Source organism: Mobula hypostoma, chromosome 27 (genome assembly GCF_963921235.1).
Source record: "Mobula hypostoma chromosome 27, sMobHyp1.1, whole genome shotgun sequence".
Taxonomy (NCBI): Eukaryota; Metazoa; Chordata; class Chondrichthyes; order Myliobatiformes; family Myliobatidae; genus Mobula; species Mobula hypostoma.
In genome coordinates this window covers 6,046,294-6,068,756 of record NC_086123.1, presented here as the reverse complement: position 1 = coordinate 6,068,756, position 22,463 = coordinate 6,046,294, and the positions used below count along the sequence as shown (strand labels likewise).

Genomic DNA, 22,463 nt, shown 5'->3' with positions numbered 1-22,463 from the left:
ATATATTGGTAAATTTAACCAATCACGCTAATTTACGGACTACCAAGTAGAAGGGGGAAAGAAGATGATCTGTACATGATCCATCACTTGTATTTTGTATATGATCCTTGTGCAGGGACCATCATAGTCTTCCTTATACTAATAGAACTTCAATATATAATTATTTATTCTATTTATTAGAGTAATTTTGTTCAATATCAGTTTCTCTTGGTTCCAGTTTAGAGTGACCATGCTTGGGTCAAACTTTAAGCATTTGAACCACACAGTTCCACCTTCTTACCTATAGCCAGGGGTAGAGTGATCAAGAATAATCTAGGCTGAATTAATGGCAGCCAAATCACCCAGTGACAGAGGATGCAGTTTGTTGAATATATTGCTGACTAATGTCACCTGCTGAAACCTCACCCAGCTGGATAAATAGAAGTTCTAATCATTTCCTGAACACCATTGTTGTTGTTCAATAACTTAATTATTAAATTATGAAATCATTTAATTTTAGGGCTAATTATCCATCATTTGTAAGAAAAGTATATTCTCTTCGTCAGTATTTGTAAACGTTTTCATGTGTACTAAATCATTTTGATTTGTTGCTCCATTTTTCATTCAGTCCTATGGATAATCCCATTTATGTGGCAAAATACAAGGTTAATTTGGATTAAATTTACTAAATATCAAAGGCACCAAATGGAAGCTTTATTGTCTATAAAAGACATACAATCTTTACTCATTGGTCATTCGCACACTTACAGATTCTATACTTAACTGACATACCTAAGTCTATTTACATGACTGATATATATCATGTACTATTATTTGGAGTGCAAGAGGGAGGTTCTGGTATACTGATCAAATCTGTATGGTTGTTTCTCTCATACTGATGCAAACAGTTGGAATAATATCTGCTCTTAATAATATCAGTTCAAAGGTTTAATGTATTTTTTTGGCTATTGGGCAGCACATAAAACATTCTTGTGTCTTCTCATTCCATTGCAAATTGCTCCTAATGTGGAGCTGACGTGAATAGAAAAGGGGGATTACATGAGTGGTCGTTGGTCATTTTGGACTTGGTAGTTCTGAGGACCTCTTTCCATGCTGTGATCTGTGCTGAGGTTTGCATTGTTCTTGCGTTTCTCTCAGAAATTGTGAGAACTGATCACCAACACCCCTGAGTGATCAGTGACCTGAACCATTAAATTTATTTCTCTCTTCATTGGGGCAGCCTGACCTGCTGGAATTTCCAGCGTGGAATGTGTTGCTGTAATCTAGCTTCCAGGGCTGGTGCAGCATTAAGTCATTGTGACTGGTGCAAGTTCTAGTATCTGCGTTAAAATATGAGGTCCTAAGTTATCAACTCAAGTCCTGCTTCCATGGGCAAACCAACCCCCTGCTGTTTCAATGTCACAATGAAACTTTGCGGCTGAGCATATCAGGCCGATTCAGGATGGCACCTGCAACATCAGTGGAAGTGGGTGTGCCTTGGTGGACCTCTGCCCCATCTGTGGCACGATCTTATTGTGCATATGGCTAGATATTGGATTTCACCCTTCCTTTGAGGTCTTGAGTAACCTACTTGGAAATCAGCCAAGAAGGTATTTGGAGGTACAGGAGCCAGGTTTAGAAAGAGTTATTACCCTTCAACCATCAGGCTCCTAAACCAGCGTGGATAACTTCACTCACCTCAACCCTGAATTGATTCCACAACATATGGACTCAATTTCAAGGAATCTACAACTCGTGCTCTCAGTATTATTTATGTACTTATTTATTAATTATTGTTATTTGTGTTTTTTGTATTTGCACAGTTTGTCCTCTTTTGCACATAGGTTGTTTGTTGGTCTTTGTGTGAAATTTCTCATTGATTCTATTGTCTTTCTTTTTTTCTCTACTGTGAACATGTACAAGAAAATTAATCACAGGGTAGTCTATGATAACATATATATATATTTTATTCATAATTTTACTTTGGACTTTGAACTACTGGCAGTCAATTCCAAAACTGTCCAGGCAACATGATCCTTTTAAAAATGCAATCAATGGGCATACACTACTCATAACTGTGATGTTGGTGCTAAACAAAGGCCATAAATTGTGTGTCAAGTCTCCTGTTTGCATAGGAGAGAAGAGAGTGTCAGTACTTGAATAGAAGCATCACTGGGTAGATGCTATCACCAGACAAACGTCAGACACTGTGAAATGAATTGTACAGGGTGATGTCTAGAGCATTTCACCTACAAATAATCACTAGTGCAATTTAACCCAAAATAACATGGATTTTGTATGTGATTTTGTATGAAATGCCCAAGTTCCAGGCACCAATTTGTAAATTTATCAAGTTAAGCAGCACGCGAAAGTTTGAGAATTAGTCTTTCACTTAAGCATTCATTTTATTCACTTGAAGTTTCAGAAAGCTCAAAGTAAGTAAAACTACATTCATAATAGTGCAGTCTTTCAACAAGGTACATACCTTCTTTGGACTACTCATAGATCACAAGATACTTAAAATATCTCTCTTTAACAGTAGGCCGCAACTACATAAAGTAAATCAGTCTAATGTATTCTTGGTAATACATAGTAAATAATATATAGCTCGAGATGTATTGAATAATAAGATTTGAGTGACTGAATGACCTACTCTTAAATGTATGTCAAATAATCTGAAATGTAGATTTTAATGTTTTTCAGTAAGATAATTTTTCCACTTGTATCTTGATAAGGGCTTACAATATCACAATGCTCTTTACCTTCTACGCATCGATCTTTACCTTCTGTTCTACAGCTAGATAGAATACTCAAGCCCAGTGACTGAAAAACGGAGAAGTGCATTGATGCTTTACCACATCAGTGAGAATGTTAGTAGTAATTTATCAACTAATTTATGTACATCCAGGCAAAAATAGGAATACCAGCTTAGAGAAATCCCACCCAGGTGGGCAAAGCTTGGCAGTATGATATTGGACTAAATTAATGGATAAATTCAATCTTATTTTAAAAACAGTGGCCAAACCTATCTGCATGATTATTCAGTCTATTTTTGCACTTGTTCATAGACTGTATTAAAATATTTTTCCTCATATATAATACAAAGAGCCATTGACAAAATTATTTATTTTGTAAAGAATTCTTCCAGTTCCAAGAATAAATATAATTTACATTCATTTATGTTCATTGGGCTGTCGGAAGAGTAAAGTATTCACAACCTGTACAACTCTTGTTTGCTGTTCAATGCAGGAACAGCAAGACTGGCTTGTTCCAAAGCCTGAGATCTTCGCTCAACTGCAATAAGACCTGGTAAATTTGAATCCACGCAGTTTAACCAAAAGTTTGCACAACTTGCATGATAGTAGCAACTGTTGTAAAGCACTGAATCTACCTTGCCCTATATATAAAAAAAGAAAGAAGTGTAAAATTATTCAACTGAGGATATTTTAAAAAGATGTTAAATACTTTCAGGACAATCAGCTGTGGTTTGAAAACTAAGTCATGCATTTATTAATTCTGCAGCATTTCCTTTAGGTATTAATAAGGAGCAATTATTCCACAGCACCGGGTACAGAATTAGGAGCTAAGTTAGTACATAGGCTAACCCAAAGCTGATGAGATAAAGGTTCGTCATGAGGAAAGAGCCAACCCTAAAAGCAAGCCTATCTGATATTAAAAACCCACAGGATGCAAGGAAAATAACATGCAAATGACCTGTGTCCATTCAAATTTAGCAATCGGCCCCAAGGTTCAATGCAGCAAATATCCAGTCTGAATCATTTGTACTTGCATTAAGTTCACTGGCCGTTCTGAGCAGGCATACTCCGCAGGTTTCGTTCTGATCATTTGCTGAATCTGTGACAGCTGAACAGTCAAGGGTCTGTTCAGAACACTGCAGAATATGAAAAGGCAAACTTCACATTAGCTGGAGAATCGCTGCCTGTTCTCATTTACCAGATAAGTGTATTCCTTCCTTTCGGCTTATGAAGACGGCTAGTTATTATAGGGTAATTCTATGCAGCGAATCATGGAAACTAATCTGACTTCTACATCAGTTTGCAAATGCAGTGGAGCTGTATAATACTACTTCCTCGACCCATCGCATCCATGTTGATCCTTAGTAATCCCAATCATCTGTAATAGGTCCATCAAAATGTCTGAAGCGCTGTAACTGAATCCACCGACTCTTCTGGCAGAGCTCCAGATGTCAACCACTCTCCAACCTCAAATTTCCTACAAATCCTCCCTCTGATCTTACATCAGTATCCTCTCATTTTTTTATACCCTTAGCATGGGAAAACAATCCTATCTACCCTATCTATGCCTCTTTGTCCTCTCCTAATGTACTGTGTAATGACTGTATGTAATACAAGCTTTTCATTGCACCTTGGTACATGTAACAATGACAAATCAATTCCATTTCTAGTTTCTGACACCTGTCACATGCTCCCTTTGTTTTCTCTATCAAATCTTCAATATCCTTTGTCATCCAAGCTTCCTTAATCTTGCTGTCTTTGCTTTTCACCCTTAACAGAACGTCCTGACCCAGAACTCTTTCTAACTCATTTCAGAAGACCTGCAGAGTGATGACCTTTTCCCCCCCAGAATGTCACCTTGTTCCACCAGAGGCCCAGGTGGCACCTGATACAAATGTCAGGAACGCTGAAGGAAAGCGAGTATTTGAAAAGCACAGGAAGGTGATACGAACAGATTTACACAATCCATTTATAACATAATGTTCTGCAAATCCAGTCTTTCAGAGTAGAGGGGAAGACCTGTCTGGGTGTATGGAGACACGAGACTGCTGATGCTGAAAACTTAGAGCAGCGTACACGAAATACTGGAGGAACCCAACGGGCCAAACAACATCTACAGAGGAAAATGGACAGTTGACGTTTCTGGCTGAGACCCTTGAACAGGACTTATGAAGGGTCGTGGCCTGAAATATCAACTGTTCATTTTCCTCCATAGATGCTGTTGGGTTCCTCTAGCATTTTTTCTGTATTGCTATCGAAATGTATAAAAGCAATGGAATCAGAAAATACAATGAGAATCAAGGAGGTAAGAGGGAGGAGAAGAGCACTTGATCCTTTGAGTCAGTTCTACTAACCGTCAGTTTCCTATGCCAGGGCACCATTTTCAGCATTATCTTCATATCCCATAATTCCCTTTAAATCAATTAATCTGTTTTTAATGAATCAACAGCCAAGCTTCCACAACTCTCCAGGGGCAACGACAGGTTTAATAGGAGTCTTGAGGGACAATTTTTTTTCCACAGAAGGTAGTATGTAAGTGGCAAGAGCTGCCAGAGGAAGTGGCTGTGGCAGGTACAACGAGAACCTTTAAAAGGCGTTTCAACAGAAAAGGTTTAGAAGGATCTCAGACAAAAGCTGACAAGTGGGACTAGTTTGGATCCGCATCTTGGTTAACATGGACCAGTTGGACAAAGGGCTTGTATCCATGTTGTTCATCTGGAAAGAGTGACTGATTTTCTAGATACTGGGAAGGGAAAGGGTAAAGGGACACGTGCTGCATCACCTGCAGATTCCAGGGAAAATGCTGTAGAAAGTGGAGTGGTGAGTTGTAATGGAAGAGCAGGGCCCAGGGAATGCTGGAAGGGGAGGAGGGAGGATGGAGGGCAGGAGTTTGGTGGCAAAATTTCCTTGAAGTTGGCAGAAATCTTTGAGAACAATCTGTTGAGTGCAAAGGCTGGTGTGGTGGAAGGGAAGGAGCAGGGGATCTTTATCCTTGTGGCCCAGAGGACAGGGGATGAGACAAGAGGCACTATAATTAGATGATATGCAGTGAAGTGCTTTGTAAACAATGGTAGTGACGAAGCCCAAACACCAGGAAATCTGCAGATGCTGGAAATTCAAGCAACACACACAAAAAATGCTGGTGAACGCAGCAGGCCATGCAGCATCTATAGGAAGAGGTACACTCGATGTTTCAGGCCGAGACCATTCGTCAGGACTAACTGAAAGAAGAGATAGTAAGAGATTTGAAAGCGGGAGGGGAAGGGGGAGATCTGAAATGATAGGAGAACCAGGAGGGGGAGGGATGGAGCTTTTTGCCAATCAACTTTCCAGCTCTTGGCTCCATCCCTCCCCCTCCTGTCTTCTATCATTTTGGATCTCCCCCTCCCCCTCCCACTTTCAAATCTCTTACAATCTCTTCCTTCAGTTAGTCCTGACGGAGGGACTCGGCCCGAAACGCCGACTGTACCTTTTCCTATAGATGCTGCCTGGCCTGCTGCGTTCACCAGCATTTTTTGTGTAGAGAGGAAGCCACTGTTCAAAGAAGGAAGGTATTTCTGAGGTAAATGGCCTCATCATTGGAGAAGGGGCAACTGTGAGAATGGGGAATAAGGTCTCTGCAGGAGGCAGGGTAGGATGAACAGTTCAATAGCTATGGCATTAGAGCCATAGAGCCATATAGCACAAAAAGAGGAGGAGCTTAGGAGGAGACAATGGTGCCTGACAGCAACTCCTCTGCTTGCATCTTCAGAAACAGCTCTATTTCCACCTTTGATATCTCTTTTTTTTCCCTTTCAAGTTTCTTTTGAAGACCCTGACCTGGAGTTACACGTTGACGTCGGTCTTTGGGGAAATGAGACCCGCTCTCGGGGCCTCGCGACCGGCTGCTTTTCGATATGCCAAGGACGTTGCCTGGAAGATTAGCACGCCTTCAGGGTGCTAGATTTTCGTGGATCTGGAGGTGGGCAGATTCAAGGCCGATGGCACTGCCTGGTGCATCATAGGAGATGGAAGATCATAAGCAGTGAGCTGGCTGCTGGCTGTGTACCCAGAGACCCGAGTTCTTTGGGCACAGAGCTGGGAAAAAGTGACGCAACAGACTTTTAACAGCATAAATCAGTGAGTTGCTTTGTTATGCTCACTGTGAAATAGGGACACCTCTTTTTCCCTTATTAAGGAGAGAGAGCCTGTGGTATGTTGAATTACTGGGCAAATGAGTAGTCTTTGGGGTACTGCAAATCTGTGTCTTTACTGATGCTTTGCTGCACGCTTGAGTGCTCGGTGGGGGATGCCGATGCTTTTTTTGCTGGTGGAGGAGGGAGTTCATTGCTTTGCTGTTGCTTGTGCGTGGGAGGGGGAGCTGGGGCACTTTAGGGTTCTAACATTTAACTGTTATTCACTCTTTGAGGCACTCCTCTGTTTTCGGGGATGTTTGTAAAGAAAAAGGATTTCAGGATGTATATTGTATACATTACTCTGACATTAAATGTTCCTATTGAAACCTATTGAAGAGGCTTTTCAATCCAATTCACCCAGGCAGACGAAGATGTCCATCTAAGCCAGTCCCACTTGCCTGTGGTTGGGAAGTTAGTCAGGAGGTTCAGTCACTTGGCATTCAAGATGAGCTTGTAAATTGGATTCAACGTTAGCTTTGTGGGAGAAGCCCGAGAGTGCTAGTAGGTGGTTGCTTCTCTGACTGGAGGCTTAGACTAATGGTGTGCTGCAGAAATCGGTGCTGGGTCTATTGTTGTTTGTCATCTATATCAGCGATCTGGGTGTTAATGTAGTAATCTGGTTCAGCAAATTTGCAAATGACACCAAGATTTGGGGCATGGTGGACTGCATGTAAGGCTATGAAAACCTGCAGCGGTATCTAGACCAGCTGGAAAAATGGCAGGTGGAACTTAATGTAGACAAGTGTGAGGTATTGCACCTTGGGAGAACAAACCCAGGTAGGACTTGCACAGTGAGTGGTAGGGCACTGCTGAGCGCAGTAGAACAGAGAGATTGGGGAATACAAATCCATAGTGCCTTGAAAGTGGTAGACAGGGTCAGAAAGAGAGCTGTTGGCACACTACCCTTCAAAAATCAAAGTGTTAAGTACAGGAGTTGGGATGTGATGTCAAAGTTGCTTAAGACGTTGGTGAGGCCTAATTTGGAGTATTATGTGCAGTTCCAGTCACCTACCTACAGGAAAGACATAAGATTGAAAGGATACAGAGAAAAGTTACAAAGGTTTCCCCAGGACTTGAGGACCCAAATTATAGAGAATGGTTAAGTAGGTTAGGGCTTTATTCTCTGCAGTGTAGCAGAATAAAAGGAGGTTTGATAGAGATATACAAAATTACAAGAGATGTAGATAGTAGGCATATAATTGCTAGCAGACTTTTTCCACTGAGGTTGGATAAGACTTGAGTTAGAGGTCATAAGTTAAGGGTGAGTAGTGACATTTCTTAGGGGAACATGGAGAGGGAACTTCTTCCATCAGAGAAATGCTAACAGAAGTGGTGGATGTGGTCTCCATTTCAACATTTAAGAGAAATTTGGATAAATACATGGATGGGAGGGGTATGGATGGCTGTGGTCTGGATGCAGGTCATTGGGACTAGGAAGAGAAACAGTTCAGCATGGACTACATGGGCTGTAGTGTTCTATGACTCCTTGGACAGAGTTCCAGTAAAGAGTCAGAGCAAGTGCAGGTGAAAGCAGAATGGAGACTGGCAGTCAAGGTAATGAAATGATCAAGTTCTACTAAAGTACACAAAGCAGCACTAATGCAGTTGTCACCGCAGTGGAGAAAAAGTTGAGGGTGTGGGCGTGAGTAGCTCTGAAACAAAGGACTGTTCCATATACCTGATGTCATGTGTGAAGCCAAGCAGAGCTGCAGAACGGATGCTGTTAATGAGAGAGAGATAACGAGAGACAAAGGAGAGATCAAAATGCTAATAAGAGAGAAGAGAGAGATAACGAGAGAGAGACACATAATTCAGTGTGTTGGCGTCTGCCACAGACAGTTTGCTCTGAACCTGAACTGTTCATTAACAGTCCTGCTGAGACAATAGGAAGTGTGAAGTTTGATGGACAGGTGATACCCCATCGGGGGGGGGGGGAATAAAATAGCGGGTTTGCTAAGGCACAGGACACACATGCTACGAGACCCTGGAAAGAGCATCGTGCCCCGCAAGTTGGTGGGAGTTTGGAGGACCGATTCGTGGGAATCGGTCAGAGGCTCACAGGGTGTAAAGGTACGACCGGTGGGGACCTGTTGTGTGTCCGCCCTTGCCTGGGTGCCGGGTTCACCACGGAAGAACGATCACATCTGGAACGGAGGGGTCACAGTCAGTGACCACAACGGGATCAAAAGGCATCGAAAAGTTTGCCTGAAACCTCAACTGTATCTCTCACTCTCTCTCTCTCCAACAGTACAACAACAGCGATTACTTCGAACTGTACTAGACTGAACTGAACTCTGCTTCACCTTAAGACCAATCATTTTACCCCTAGACTGCGATAGAGCTTGGTTGATTCTTATTACCCTATTTCTGTGTATATGTGTATACTATCATTGCTAACCTGTTACATTTATATCCTTGCGGTTAGTGTACTGTATTACTTATTTTTTTTGATAGAACTTTATTAGTTTCTAGTAATCACAGACTCCAATGAGTGTCCTATTTCTGCTGGTTTGACAAACCAGTTACGGGGTACATAACACTGACAAGAACAAACGTAGCCTGGGCCCATGCGAGTGTCCACAGTTACCCCTCTGGCCTGGAGGAAGTGAGTGGACTTGAAAGAGATGTTGCCCAATGTGAGAACAAGTTCAGTCAGGCGAACCAGTCACTGTACAGACCTGTAACTAATAGTTTTCCATTGCAACATTATATTCACCTGTAGAAACATGCATGACCAATAAATCACTTCCTATAAACTTGACAGATTCTTGAATGATCAGGGCAAAGAGGGATATGGAATTAATGCAGGCAAGTGGGATTAGTATAGATCAACATGACGATTGGCATAAACAGGTAGATCAAAGGGCCTGTTTCTACGGTGTTCAGTTCCATGACTTCATAAGGGAAGGTTCCGTATTCCTGCAGTGCAGAATGCCCATGGTATTGTGCCAGTTTTCCTTGATATCTCGCCTACACAGAATGTGGAGAATGCAGAGGAAGGGAATTGGACTGGGGCATGGCACAGCCTTCTGGTGCACCCGGGTAACATCACTTAGCTCAACTCGGAACTGATTCTACAACCTATGGACTCACTTTCAAGGTCTCTACAACTCATGTTCTCAGTGTTATTTTTTAATAATTTGCATAATTTGTCTCCTTTTGCACGTTGGTTGTTTGTCAGCCTTTGTGCATAGTTTTTCATTGGTTCTGTTGTATTTCTTTGTTTTACTGTGAATGCCTGCAAGAAGGTGATAGTATATGGTGACTCAAACATATTTTGATAATAAATTTACTTTGAACATTGGCAAGCAAAGATATCAGGGGGACAATCAGTAACCAAGGAAACTTAAGGAAGCTCCTTGGAGCACGGTGGATGCCTTGCACAGTAAGACTTCTGCGGAATTTATGCCAAATGTGCATATGATTTGATGAAAAAAGCCCAACAATCTCCAGGCAACACTGTGTTCCATAAACAGAGGAACTGTCAATATTTTTGACATACAGCCGTCAGTTTTCATCTGAAAATGGCCTTCCAAGACCAAGGATTTGGGCATGTAATGATAGAGTCCAAAGTAATACAACTTGGAAACAAGGCGAATGGCTCATTATATCTGTGCTGACCATGGTGCTCACCAAGGTAGTCCCATTTGCACAATTTCCCTCTAAACTCTTCCTACCCATGTCTTTTAAATGTTGTTATTGTACCATCCTCAATCACCTCTTCTAGCAGTTAATTCCATATAAATACCACCTCTCTGAAGAATTCATCCATCAGGTCCCCTTTATACCTCTCACCTGTCACTTTATACCTGTGCTCTCCAGTTTTTAATTCCCCTTCCCTGGGATAAGAATAGTGTGCATTCACCCTACCTACACCCCTACATCCCTACTTACAGCCAAGCTTCAGTAATTTAAAGTGAATTGGCTAAAACAAACTAATAAAGATCAGGTCCCAAATGTTTTGAATGTGATACAAAGCACTAGAGCATCAATGCATTTATTTAAATGATAATAGGGTAATCACACAAACAACTGAAAACATTTACAATTCATACTGATGCCCGAGATTTCTAGACTTACCAGCATGTGTAACACGGAAGGACTAAATGAGAAGAACGCTTGTAGGTTGTTCCACATTAGTTCAATGTCTCTCAGACAATTCTGGAGATTTTCGCTGTTGATGTTCAAGTCCTTCATTCCTCCTTCCACTCTCTTTGCCACTTTATACACCTCAATGACACCTAGGAGTTGCAAAGAGAACTTGGATTATGATATTGTGCAGGTGGGTAAACTTTCGCAATGTCGCAGTTATTGGCTTAACTATAGGATCCATCAGTCTATTGAAGTTACTGATTACTTTGTTTACCACGGAATGAAAGAACATGAAATCAGAGATCTTCTTCTTCAGCCCTGATACCCATTCCTTTAGCTGGGAGTCTTCACTATATCTGACTTCCAAATTCACAATCTATCTGGACATCAAATGGTCTTACTCTTTGTAGGTGCAAATGTCATAAACTGCTGTGTGTGACGTTGACCACTTCAATTTCCCTCATCTGATGTTCTCACTCTAATTCATCTCTGTCCAAAGTTGTAGCATTTTGGTTACTAGGGATTATCCTCAAACTTGCCAATGAGGAAGATGCTGTATTTTTTAAGCAGATGGTCCTCCATCTCACATCTACATGCAATGTGGACAATGCAATAGAAAACAATTGGGCTGGGGCATGGAAAGCAACATGATGGATGCTTTGGACTTTTCACCAACAGCCCAGGCAGAATTATGCCTTAAGTGCTAAGATGAATCCTCATATTAGACACAAAGAACTGAAGGAGCAGGGAAAGGATCTGACAAATAATGACAGGGCAGAAGAACAGAAGCTTGCAAAGGTTGGTGATCACAGGAGAGTTCTTTGGGCGACACAAAAAAGCGACACAATGGACTTTTAGCATCGTAAATCAGCGAGTTGTTTGTTATGTCTCCCCTCTCGCTGTGAAATGGAGACACCCCTTTTTCCCTTATTAGGGAGAGAGAGAGAGAGCCTGTGGTATTGCAAATACTGGGTGAATGAGCAGTCTTTGGGATACTACATGTCTGTATCTTTATTGATGCTTTGTTGCACACTTGAGTGCTAATGCTTTTTTTTGCTGGTGGGGGAGGGGGGAATCGTTGCTTTGCTGCTGCTTCTGCCTGGGAGGGGGGAGCTGGGGGGGTGGCTTTGGGGTTCTAACTGTCATTCATTCTTTGGGGTACTCCTCTGTTTTCGTGGATGGTTGCGGAAAAAAAAATTTGGGATGTATTTTGTATGCATTTCTCTTTCATTAAATGTACCTTAGAAAGGATTGTAGCATGCAGAGTTAGGACCAACACAGCATACAGGCCCATGACAGAATACAAACAAGATTATGGAGAGTGGGAGAATGGCCAAGAGAACTCTGGATTAGACAGGTCCAGAGTTAACAAAAGGCACGGTTGAATGCCTCAGTGATAAAGTTAGCTGGGGCCACCACTGTTCCTCACCTGAGATGTAAGCAACTCCCTGTGGAGATCGTACCACTTCACTGCACACAGACGGCTGGCTGATTCCACACAAAATATTATTCGCACCACTAATGACCTAAAAAAAAAGACCACATCTGTGATATAAACAAACTCCTATATAGGTAATTCTTTTCATTCAATTTCTATCAACATCTGCACCTCATGAAGCTTCCAAACACTTTGATTGCATGGACCAGCTCGAGCTGTTCAGGATGTGTCAGTTGTCAAAGCCTCACAGCCATTATAGCAGAATTAATTTGATTGCCCTAGGCCTTTTTGGCAATTAGTCGCACATAGGAAGCTGGATGAGGTTTGTCTGACACGTTGATTATCTTTTCCCATTGATAATTGGATCACAGTTTCAACCTGAACAACAACATGTCATTTATTAACTGCCTTTAAAGGTAGTAAAACATTCCATCATTGGCAACAGAAAAACTAGCAGCAAGCCTAAAAAAGACACATTAAAATCGGCATCAAAATACTTGATCAAAAGGGAGTGGGGGTTTAAACAACAGCCTTAAAGAATGAGAGATATGTGGAGAAGCAGAGTGAGCCAGAAAGTAAGGAGGGGCAAACACATTTGGAAGGCAAATTCCAGACCTTAACATTTGCATTGTTGAAGGTACGGCAGCTGTAGGGACAGAGTGGGGGACGGAGTATCGGCAAGAGTTAGACCAAAGTGTATTCTTACCTCTATGTTCTTATGTTTTATCTTCTGGACTAAAACTCATATGTATATTGTAGAAGAATGTACAATTCTACTTATCCAAGTTGAGGCATTATAGCAAAGATCCAGTTACTACCCGGCCCTGGGACCAATACCACAAAATAGAATGGAACACTCATAAATGACAATAAAAGAGGACTGCGTGTCCTCATAATCTAATTTAATGTCCTAAACTTTCCAACTAGAATTACTAAATGAAGCAATGTCTTACAGGGTTCCAGCACTCAGAGACAGATTGATTCATCTGGACTTGTCAATCATCATCAGTAGATGCCCCGGAATATGTCCTACCTATCATACTTTAAATTGTTGAAAAAGCTACAATATCTTGACTTATTTTTATTCTTACTTTGAGGACATTTAAGAATAGTTACAGATGTAAAATAATAAAACCAAGTCAGTGATACGTAAGGGAAAATTCTCCAATGCTTGGAGTTATACCTAGCAGGTAGAACGATCAAAATAGGTGTTGGAGGAAGACAATGATTCAGGGCAGTTTACTGAGCACAAACAGGAAAGGGGTACAATTACCTTCCTTCCAAAGGGTTAGAAGTGGAGTGTTAGTTGATGGCTGCAATAGTTCCATTTTCGATACTAAAGTATTCTGTGTCTGCAAATCAGCCATGGGCTGGACACACAAATGCCAGGGAAGTACCATCACTGACAAAGGAAGGGTTAATCATACCACCTGGCTTTCAGTGGTGCTGCCATTGTCAAATCCATGTCGATAAACATCATCGTGGACCCAATATGGAGATGTGGTTGCAGGGTGGCCAAGGATGGGTGCTCATTATTGCAGGGAACAGGACATTCCAAAGGGGAAAAGACATGGGCTAGCATTGTTAATCAAGGAAGGTGGTGAGTGGTGATGTAGAGGCAGTAGATAGTAATGTAGAATAGGATTGGGTTGAAATCATAGTTGAAATAGTGTGTGTGTGTGTGTATGTGTGTGTGTGTGTGTGTGTGTGTGTGTGTGTGTGTGTGTGTGTGTGTGTGTGTGTGTGTGTATATATATATGTATGTATATCTATAACCCCCATACCTAATAAGGACAATTATAATAGTATGAAGGTGGAGCTGTCTAAGATGAACTGGAAAAATTAGCTAAGCGACAGAATAGTCAATGAACAGTGGCAGGTATTTAACAGCTGATCATAACACTCAGCAGGAATTTAGTAAGAGGGTACAATCTGTGGTTAACTAAAGAGGTCAAGGATAATATTAAATTGAAATGCAGGGCATACAAAGTGGCAAGAGTTAGTGGTAGTTAAGAAGACAAACTGGTATGGCCTGGTATGGGAACAGCAATGCCTTTTAGTGGAAAATTCTACAAAAGGTAGTGAATTCAGCCCAGTACATCACAGGTAAAATTGAGCACATCTACATGAAAGGTTGCCGTAAAAAGCAGCATCCATCCTCAAAGATCCTCCCCACCCACGCCATACTCTTTTCTCGCTGCTGCCATCAGGTAGAAGGTACAGGAGCCTCAGGACTCACACCACCCAGTTTAAGAACAGTTACCGCCCCTCAACCATCAGGATCTTGAACAAAAGGGGATAGCTACACTTATTTAAGGACTCTTTTATATTGTTATTTCATGTTCATTATTTATTGCTATTTATTTATACCTCATTTGCACAGTTTGTTTATAGTTCCTGATGTTTGCAGTTTACATTTACTGTTCTGTAAATTTACTGAGTATACCCGTAGAAAAAGAATCTCAGGATTGTATGTGGTGACATGAATGTACTCTGATAATAAATTTTGCATTGACCTTTGAACTTAAAAAATGTTTTGTTGCTTGGTTAATGGCATCTATCAAAACTTTCAAAGCTGAAATCCACAATAACTAACCAGAACAGTTTTATATGACCTCCATCATAGTTATGAAATGGTTCTGTAATACAGAGAATGAGCTAACCCAAAATCAAGTGATCAAAGCTCATTTTTTTTGAGAGCAAGAGAAAGTAATTGATTGTACTTCTCAAATACTAGGTTGTGTTGAAACAAAATGCTAAAAATTCCTCTGAGGATAAAATTCAGCTCCAGCAACAACGCAAGTGGGTGTGAAGGTTTGATACATCTCACTTGATTTTCTTCCCCTTTAGCAGTAAGCTGTATACTTGACAGATTTAACTTTAACAATAATATTCTTTTTTCCCACATGGGTTTGCTGGTTAACTTGAGTAATATTTGAAACACATCTCCAGATTCCCAAATGCACCAGAAAACAATTTTCAATTCCTTTCATCAGTCCTAATGAAGTGTCTCGACCCAAAACTTTTATTTATTTCCCTCCATAGACGCTGCCGCATTTGCTGAGTTCCTCCAGTATGTTGTGTGTGTTTCACTTTCAATCCCTCTTAACCACCTTTCCATATACTTCTCTGTAAGGCATCACATTTAGTAAAAATGTGTGTATTGTTGATTTACCTATAACTACAAATGAGACTTCACACTCTTAAGTAAAATGCAAAATGTGCAGAGAATGTAATGTTTTGTTTAATTTTGGAATTAAAGATTAAATATTAAAATAAACATATTTTACCTTATAAATGCCATTGAGACATCTTTGTAAATGGTTGACTTTGGCTTCCATGATGCATAGAATGCAAACACTGTGGGAATTAAAATGCATAGTTTTGTTAAGTTAATGCAGACTGTGAAATAAATTAAAGCTGTGCTGTGGCAGTCAACATGGGCATATTCTACAGGAGCAAATAGATTGTTAATGCTGTACTTCTCTGGAATTGTTCCTCTAGAGGCTGGACCTTAGGAATTGACGTGGGCTGGGTTTCCAGGTATTGTCTTCCTGTTGAACTAAACAGTATGAAGTAATATTGGATTCAGATCATCAAGAGCACGTTATAATGCTGCTCTCTAATCACAAATCTTACCATTTACCAGAATTCTAGAGGAAGCTTATTCATTTGGCCATCAATGCAAGATATAGTGCAAGTTCAACAAACTATACCCGGTGGCCATTTTCTCCTGTACCTAATAAAGTGGCCACTGAGTACACGTCTGTGGTCTTCCGCTGCTGTAGCCCATTCACTTCAAGGTTTGATGTGTTTGTATGTTCAGAGATGCTCTTCAGCACGTCACTGTTGTAACATGTGGAACGAGTCTGGCCATTTTCCTCTGACCTCTCTCACTAACAACGCGTTTTCACCCACAGAGCTGACACTCATTGAATGTCTTCTTTTTGTTTGTTTTTGTTGCACCAGTCTCTGTAAACTAGATTGTTGTGTGAGAAAATCCCAGGGAATCAGCAGTATGGCACCAACAATCATGCCCTGGCCAAAGTCACTTAGATAACATTTCTTCCCCATTCTGATGTTTGGCCTGAACAACAACTGAACCTCTTGACCATGTCTGCATGCTTTTATGCATTGAGTTGCAGCCTCATGATTGGCTGATTAGATATTTGCATTAACAAGCAGGTGCACCGATGTACCTAATAAAGTGGCCACTGAGTTTATATTATGTAGAATACAAGTGATGGAACTTCACTCTTTTCGTCATAGTTTTTAAACGTTCATGTACTTGCATTAGATTGATGATGTTCTTCTTATTGTTGGAACTCTGTAACCTATGGATTCGTGTCATAGTGCAAAGTATCTAATGATGGGAAAGCAATCTCACAGCAACATTATTGAAATATTTGAGATTGCAGAAATAATATGGACATTAAAAAGTTAAACTGATTGAACACTTTCTTTACAGATCAGTTTACAGATCAGAGCTAGACTGGGTTCTCAAGATGGCATGACGTGATTAGAGAGACTCATGGTTCTAATCAAGGGCCTCAGCTTCTCATCACATATTCCAATAATCTAGATGAAGGAATGTCATGACTCATAACCAAGTTTATAGATGACACCTCATATCTAAGTTTGTTGGTGGCACTCTAAATCTTGGAGATAGATATAGATAGTAATGTACAAAAGGGATCTGGACAAAGGATTCACAGAAATAAATCATTGTGGGTTAAGTCTGAGGTCATCTTCTTTAGTCCTAAGAAAGAAATTTTCTAAATAATGAGAACTGAGGAATGTTGAGGACAACAGAACAGGCACCCAGCTACTAAAATCTAGTGGATAATGATGAAAGAATTTCTGAAATCTTACAGAATCAGCTTTTCACGTCAAAGGGGATGAAATTCAGAAAGATGTAGGTCACTGTGCAGTTCCAGAAAGCTCTGGTTGGACTTCAGTTTGAACACTCTTAAGGACAGGGTACTTTAACCAGTGCATATATATTGGCCTTGGATACACTCGGAGCAGATGTATCAGAATAAAAACAGGTTAAATGGTTTAGCTTCCTTTTAGTAAGAGAAGTTACTAAACTTCCCTGATGAAAGGAAGGTTTCATCGATGAAAGGCAGATAGAGGGAAAGTTATTTTCTCAGGTGAAGGAGAGATGGTAACAGTTTTAATGTGAGATGTTAGAAGCAAAAATATTTGGCATCCTTTTAAAACGTTCACTAGGCCACATTTGGACTATTGTGCGCTGTTGTATAGGAATGATGGGATTACACTGGAACAAGTGCAGAAGAGATTCACCAGGATGTTGTATGAATTGAAAGACTTTAGTTATGGAAAAGATCGGACAGACTGGGTTTGTTTTCCCTAGTATGAAGTAGGCTGAGGGATGAACTGATAATAGATTGGATTATGAGAGGGGCGGATAGGGTAGAGAGTCAAAATATTTTACCCCCATAGTAGGGATTTCAAAATCAATAGGGCATATGCTTAAGGAGAGAAACAATGGTAAGGTTTTTTTTTACACAAAGAGCGGTTGATATCTGGATAACCTCTCCCAGGCTGCTAGGTCCTGGGATTATATGCCTGTGTGAGCCAGAGACACGAGGGCTTCTCGATCAGTGAGCCCAGATTTCAAGCCAGGAGTTCGATGTCCCATCATTGGAGAGTCTGGGGATCGATACCAAAGACTTCATCCAGTTTGGAAGCCTGGAGGTGGAGGGCTGACCATGTGTGTAAGTGGGTGGGTGGGAGGAAGGAAAGGGGCTTGTTTCAATCAGGAAATGTCAGAGTTCTGCTCCCTCGGTGGTGACTGACAACGTGGTCACCCGTCAGCTAAAGCACATTGGCACATGCAGGATTATCGTGAAAGGTGACAGGGGAGTTTACTGGAAGCTGTTTCCCCTGGAGTTGTGGGAGCACAGATCAATGAGAAACAAGCTTAAACTTAAGACCAGGCCACCTTCGGGACAGAGAAATTCTTGTTTCCAAAAAAACTGTTGAATCTACATTAACTAAAATGTCAAAACTGAGATTGATAGATTTATGCTTGGAAAGAGCAAGAAGGGTGACAGAATCATCTGTGGTAGATAAAATTAAGAAACAGATCTGGCTTGGGTTCCTATTGCCTTACCACTGTTCCTGTACTCCAAAATATTAGGCCTGGCAGTCTGTAACTTTGAAAACATGGAATATCATTTTAAGCTGGCAATACTTTAGAATGTTCTGCGCCTAGTTAGAAAAATTTATGGAAGGTACAGGCTGTTCCACTTTAAAGACCTTAGTAAGTCCAAAGATTAATAACATTAATAACACCAACAGGTTGTAACAGGTCCCCTTTCCAAAGGTTAATTCAGCTTACATTTTTAAACTTGCAGGAACCAGGCTGTTTGCTGACACCTTTTATAAACTTTCTGACTCTCACAGAGAACAAGCCTATCTGTGGCACTTCCCTGCTTTCATCAAAAGCCGGGATAAGAATCAGAGTGCCAGAAGAGCTAGTGGAGAGGTTGTGGAGACACGTGTTGGTAAGACCTCAGACAAAGTCAGGAATCAAAAGGTTGAGCATGGCGTGACTAGTGCCCTGAACTGTGTATATTTCAATGCTAGAAGTAACGTAGGAAGGACAAATGAGCTCAGGTCATGGATCAACACCTGGAATTATGATGTTGTAGCCATTAGTGGGACTTGGTCGCAGGAGGGGCAGGACTGGCATCTCAATATTATGGGGTTCTGTTGAAGTGACAGAGCAGGATGTTGTTTTCAGTTGCTCAGTGATATCCTCACAAAAAAGTTAAGTTTGCGTAGTTATGTTATAGTCCGCCATCCAACTGATCGCCCTCGTTTTGATATACAAAGGCAAAATCCAAACCTGGGACTCTACAGTCTTTTTTTCAGCATTTAGAAGGATCTAGATGAGCCAGAAAGATGGATGGGGGGTAACAGATGGAGTATAAAGCAGACAAATGTTAGGTAATGCATTTTGAGTCATGTAATACTCTCCAGAGGTATGCAGTCAATAGCAAGGACCATAGGAGCATTGATATACAGAGGCTCATTGCATTGCAGATTCATAGCTCCTGAAACTGGCAACACAGGTGGATCAGGTACTGAAGATGATTTAGTTTGCTTGCCTTCATAGGCAAGGGTATTGAGTATAATGTTTGGGATATCATGTTTTAGTATACAAGTCACTGGTTAGGCCATACACGAAATATTGTGTGCAGTGCTAGAGTGTGTGCAGAAAAGATTTACCAGGATCTGGTCTGCAGTGGACAATTTAATTACAAAAAGAGATTGGATAGGCTGGCATTGTTCTCACTAGAGCAAAGGGGGCTGAGGGGTGACTTTATAGAGGTTTATAAAATTATGATGGGCATTGGTAAGTAGTTTGGGAGTCTATAAATAAAGAACGTAGGTTTAAGGTAAAAGAGACCCTTTTTCACACATAGGGTGGTAGTTAACTGCAGCAAGCTGCCAGAGGAGGTGTAAAAGGCAGGTGCAATCATAACATTTCAAAAGCATTTGCACAGTATAAGGATGGGAAAGGAACTGAGGAATATGGGTCAAATGCAGGAAATTGGAATTGGTGTTGATAGACATCTCCATTGACATGGATAAGCCAAGGCAAAAGGGCATGTTTCCATGCTGTTCAAATCTATGACTAAGAACTTACTGATTTCAAAATAGTTTTGCTATCATTTATAATATTTCAAACTTTATCTTAATCACTTGTTTCAACCTGATGGGAAGCATACCAGGGTACTGGAAGAAATGGTGTAAGTTATAGTAGACATGTTTGTGATAATTTACCAAAGTACTCTAGAATCTGGGCAGGTATCCTGGCGAAGTGGAAGATAGCAAGAGTCAGACCACTCTTCAAATAACAATGTAGACTAAAGTTGGGTAACTATAGGCCAGTTAGCTTAATGCCTGTAGATGAGAAAATGCCTGAAGCTATCAGTAAGGGAAAAATGGTGAGACAGTTGGATAGAAGTGGTTCCATCAGGCAGACAGAGCATGGATTTATGAAGGAAAGGTCTTGGTTGACAAAGTTACTAGAGTTCTTTGAGGGTATAATGAACAAAGTGGATAGAGGATTAACAGGTGGATTTTATTTACTTGGATTTCCGGAAGCTTTTGAATAATGTGACAAAAACAGACTTATCCATAAGATAAGGATGCATGGAGATGGGAGTAATATATTAACATGGACGGAGGATTGGTTAACCGATAGAAGGCAGAGTTGAGATAGATGGGTGTTTCTCTGGCTGTCAGTCAGTGGTGAGTGGAGTGCTGCAGGGTCATGGTGGCCTGCAACTGTTCACGATATACATTAACATTATGGGAGAGGGGACCAAATGTAGGGTATCTAAGTTAGCTGATAACACTATATTGAGTGAAAAGGCAAATTGCACAGCGTATGCAGAGAGCTATAGATATGTTAAGCGAGTGGGCAAGGGTCTGTCAGATGGAGCATAACACTGGTGAATGCGAGGTTACCCACTTTGGAAGGAAAAAGATCAGATTATTATTTAAATGGTGAGAGACTGCAGCATGCTATTGTGCAGAGGGACTTGGAAGTACTTGTGCATGAATTGTAAAAGACTGGTTTGCAGATGCAACAGGATATTAAGAAGGCAAATGGAATGTTGCCTCTTGTTGTTGGAGGGATTGAATTTAACAGTAGGGAATTTATGCTGCAACTGTACAAGGCACTGGTGAGGCCGCATGTATAAGATGTTGGTGAAGTGAATTTGGATGCAGGTCTGGTCAACTAGCTACGAGATAGATCTTACAGAGGAATACAAAATTTTGAGGGGTATGGATAGGGTAACACATGCAGGATTTCTCTGAGGTTGGCCAAGCCAAGAACAGGAGGTATGGTTTTAGGGTGAAAGGTGAAATATTTAAGGGAAACCTGAGGGTGCTGCAGGTGTGGGCTGAGCTGTCAGCATAAGTGGTGAATGCAGGTTTAATTGCAACATTTTAGAGAAGTTTGGATGGATATGTGGATAAGAGAGGAAGGACGGTCTATGGTCCGGGTGTGGGTAGATAGGACTAGGCAGAAAAACAGGTTGGCAACAACTAGATGGGCTGAAGGGCCTGGTTCTCCGCTGTGAGTGCTGTATGACTCTATGATTCTTTAAAAGACTGAGGTGTGATTGAATGTTGAAAAGGATTTACTTGTTTGGAAGTAGTACTTTAGCCTCAAGTTTTACAACGAATTAAGAACATTAAAAGTGTTAAGGAGGATTTAAAACTTGGCAGCCAAATTGTCTATCACAAGATCCCAGAAACACCAGTGGCGCCTTATTCTAAATGTTGCATGCCCTCACTACTGCATTAATACTCCCAAAGCTCTGGCATCATACTTAAATCATCGTAACATTCTGTCTTAGAATCGAGATCCAAGATTAACAGCAAATCTTGGTTACTCTACTTAATATTAGATAACAGCATAAGAAGTGATAAGATGGTGTTACCACATGAAACAGATATTTGTTTCTGGCACTAAGCTTTAATATCCCTTCACATAGTAAGACCGAATCTGACTCCTTTGTGACCTACATATTTGTTAACAAATGGACCAAATGGATACAAATGATGTTATAAGATTTACAAAATCAATGTATCTTTTAAAAGGTACAATATTAAATTCAGTATACTAAAGATGTTACATTTCACATTCCTCGTTTCTTACCATTCTTGTAAAGTGGAGACTTGTCTGTCTTCAGTCCTTCAGGCCTTGGAGTATATTTATTTGTGCATTCTGTACTTGACAAGCCACCAGCAAGCTGGGGGTTAATTAGAATAAGTTACAGCCAGCAGTTTCAAAGAACAGAAGCAATTTAGAATCCTCCACAGAAGAATTTCAAAACAAAATGGACCCAAAGAGTTCAGTTCATACAGCAGTCAGACACTTAAAGCATTCTTCCACTAGCTGGAATAAAGGGAAGTTAAGTTCAGTGCACTTTGCCCTGAAGTAAAGGATTTCTGGGTTTAAACTTCCTGTCT

The 22,463-nt window shown here is 40.8% G+C and overlaps 1 protein-coding gene and 1 long non-coding RNA gene across 5 annotated transcripts in view; one reads left to right on the top strand and one right to left on the bottom strand.

Annotated features, from left to right (window-relative positions):
• Positions 1-10,978, top strand: part of LOC134338534 (uncharacterized) — a 19,493-nt gene extending 8,515 nt beyond the window's left edge. For both annotated transcript variants that reach the window (XR_010016247.1, XR_010016248.1), the window contains exon 3: positions 6,535-10,978. This is a non-coding gene — a long non-coding RNA (uncharacterized LOC134338534). The remainder of the gene's footprint in view (positions 1-6,534) is intronic.
• Positions 1,377-22,463, bottom strand: LOC134338533 (synergin gamma-like). Of its 3 annotated transcripts, none has more exons than XM_063034429.1 (6): positions 22,150-22,459; positions 15,731-15,800; positions 12,432-12,528; positions 10,991-11,151; positions 3,694-3,871; positions 1,940-3,376 (listed from the first exon to the last, which is right to left on the bottom strand). In XM_063034429.1, the coding sequence occupies exons 2-5, from the start codon at positions 15,779-15,781 to the stop codon at positions 3,710-3,712; spliced, it is 471 nt and encodes a 156-aa protein (XP_062890499.1). In that variant the 5' UTR covers positions 15,782-15,800; positions 22,150-22,459; the 3' UTR covers positions 1,940-3,376; positions 3,694-3,709. The 3 variants fall into 3 exon arrangements, with proteins under 3 accessions (XP_062890498.1, XP_062890499.1, XP_062890497.1); XM_063034427.1 differs by having other exon boundaries at positions 1,943-3,376; positions 3,770-3,871; XM_063034428.1 differs by lacking the exon at positions 3,694-3,871 and having other exon boundaries at positions 1,377-3,376; positions 22,150-22,463.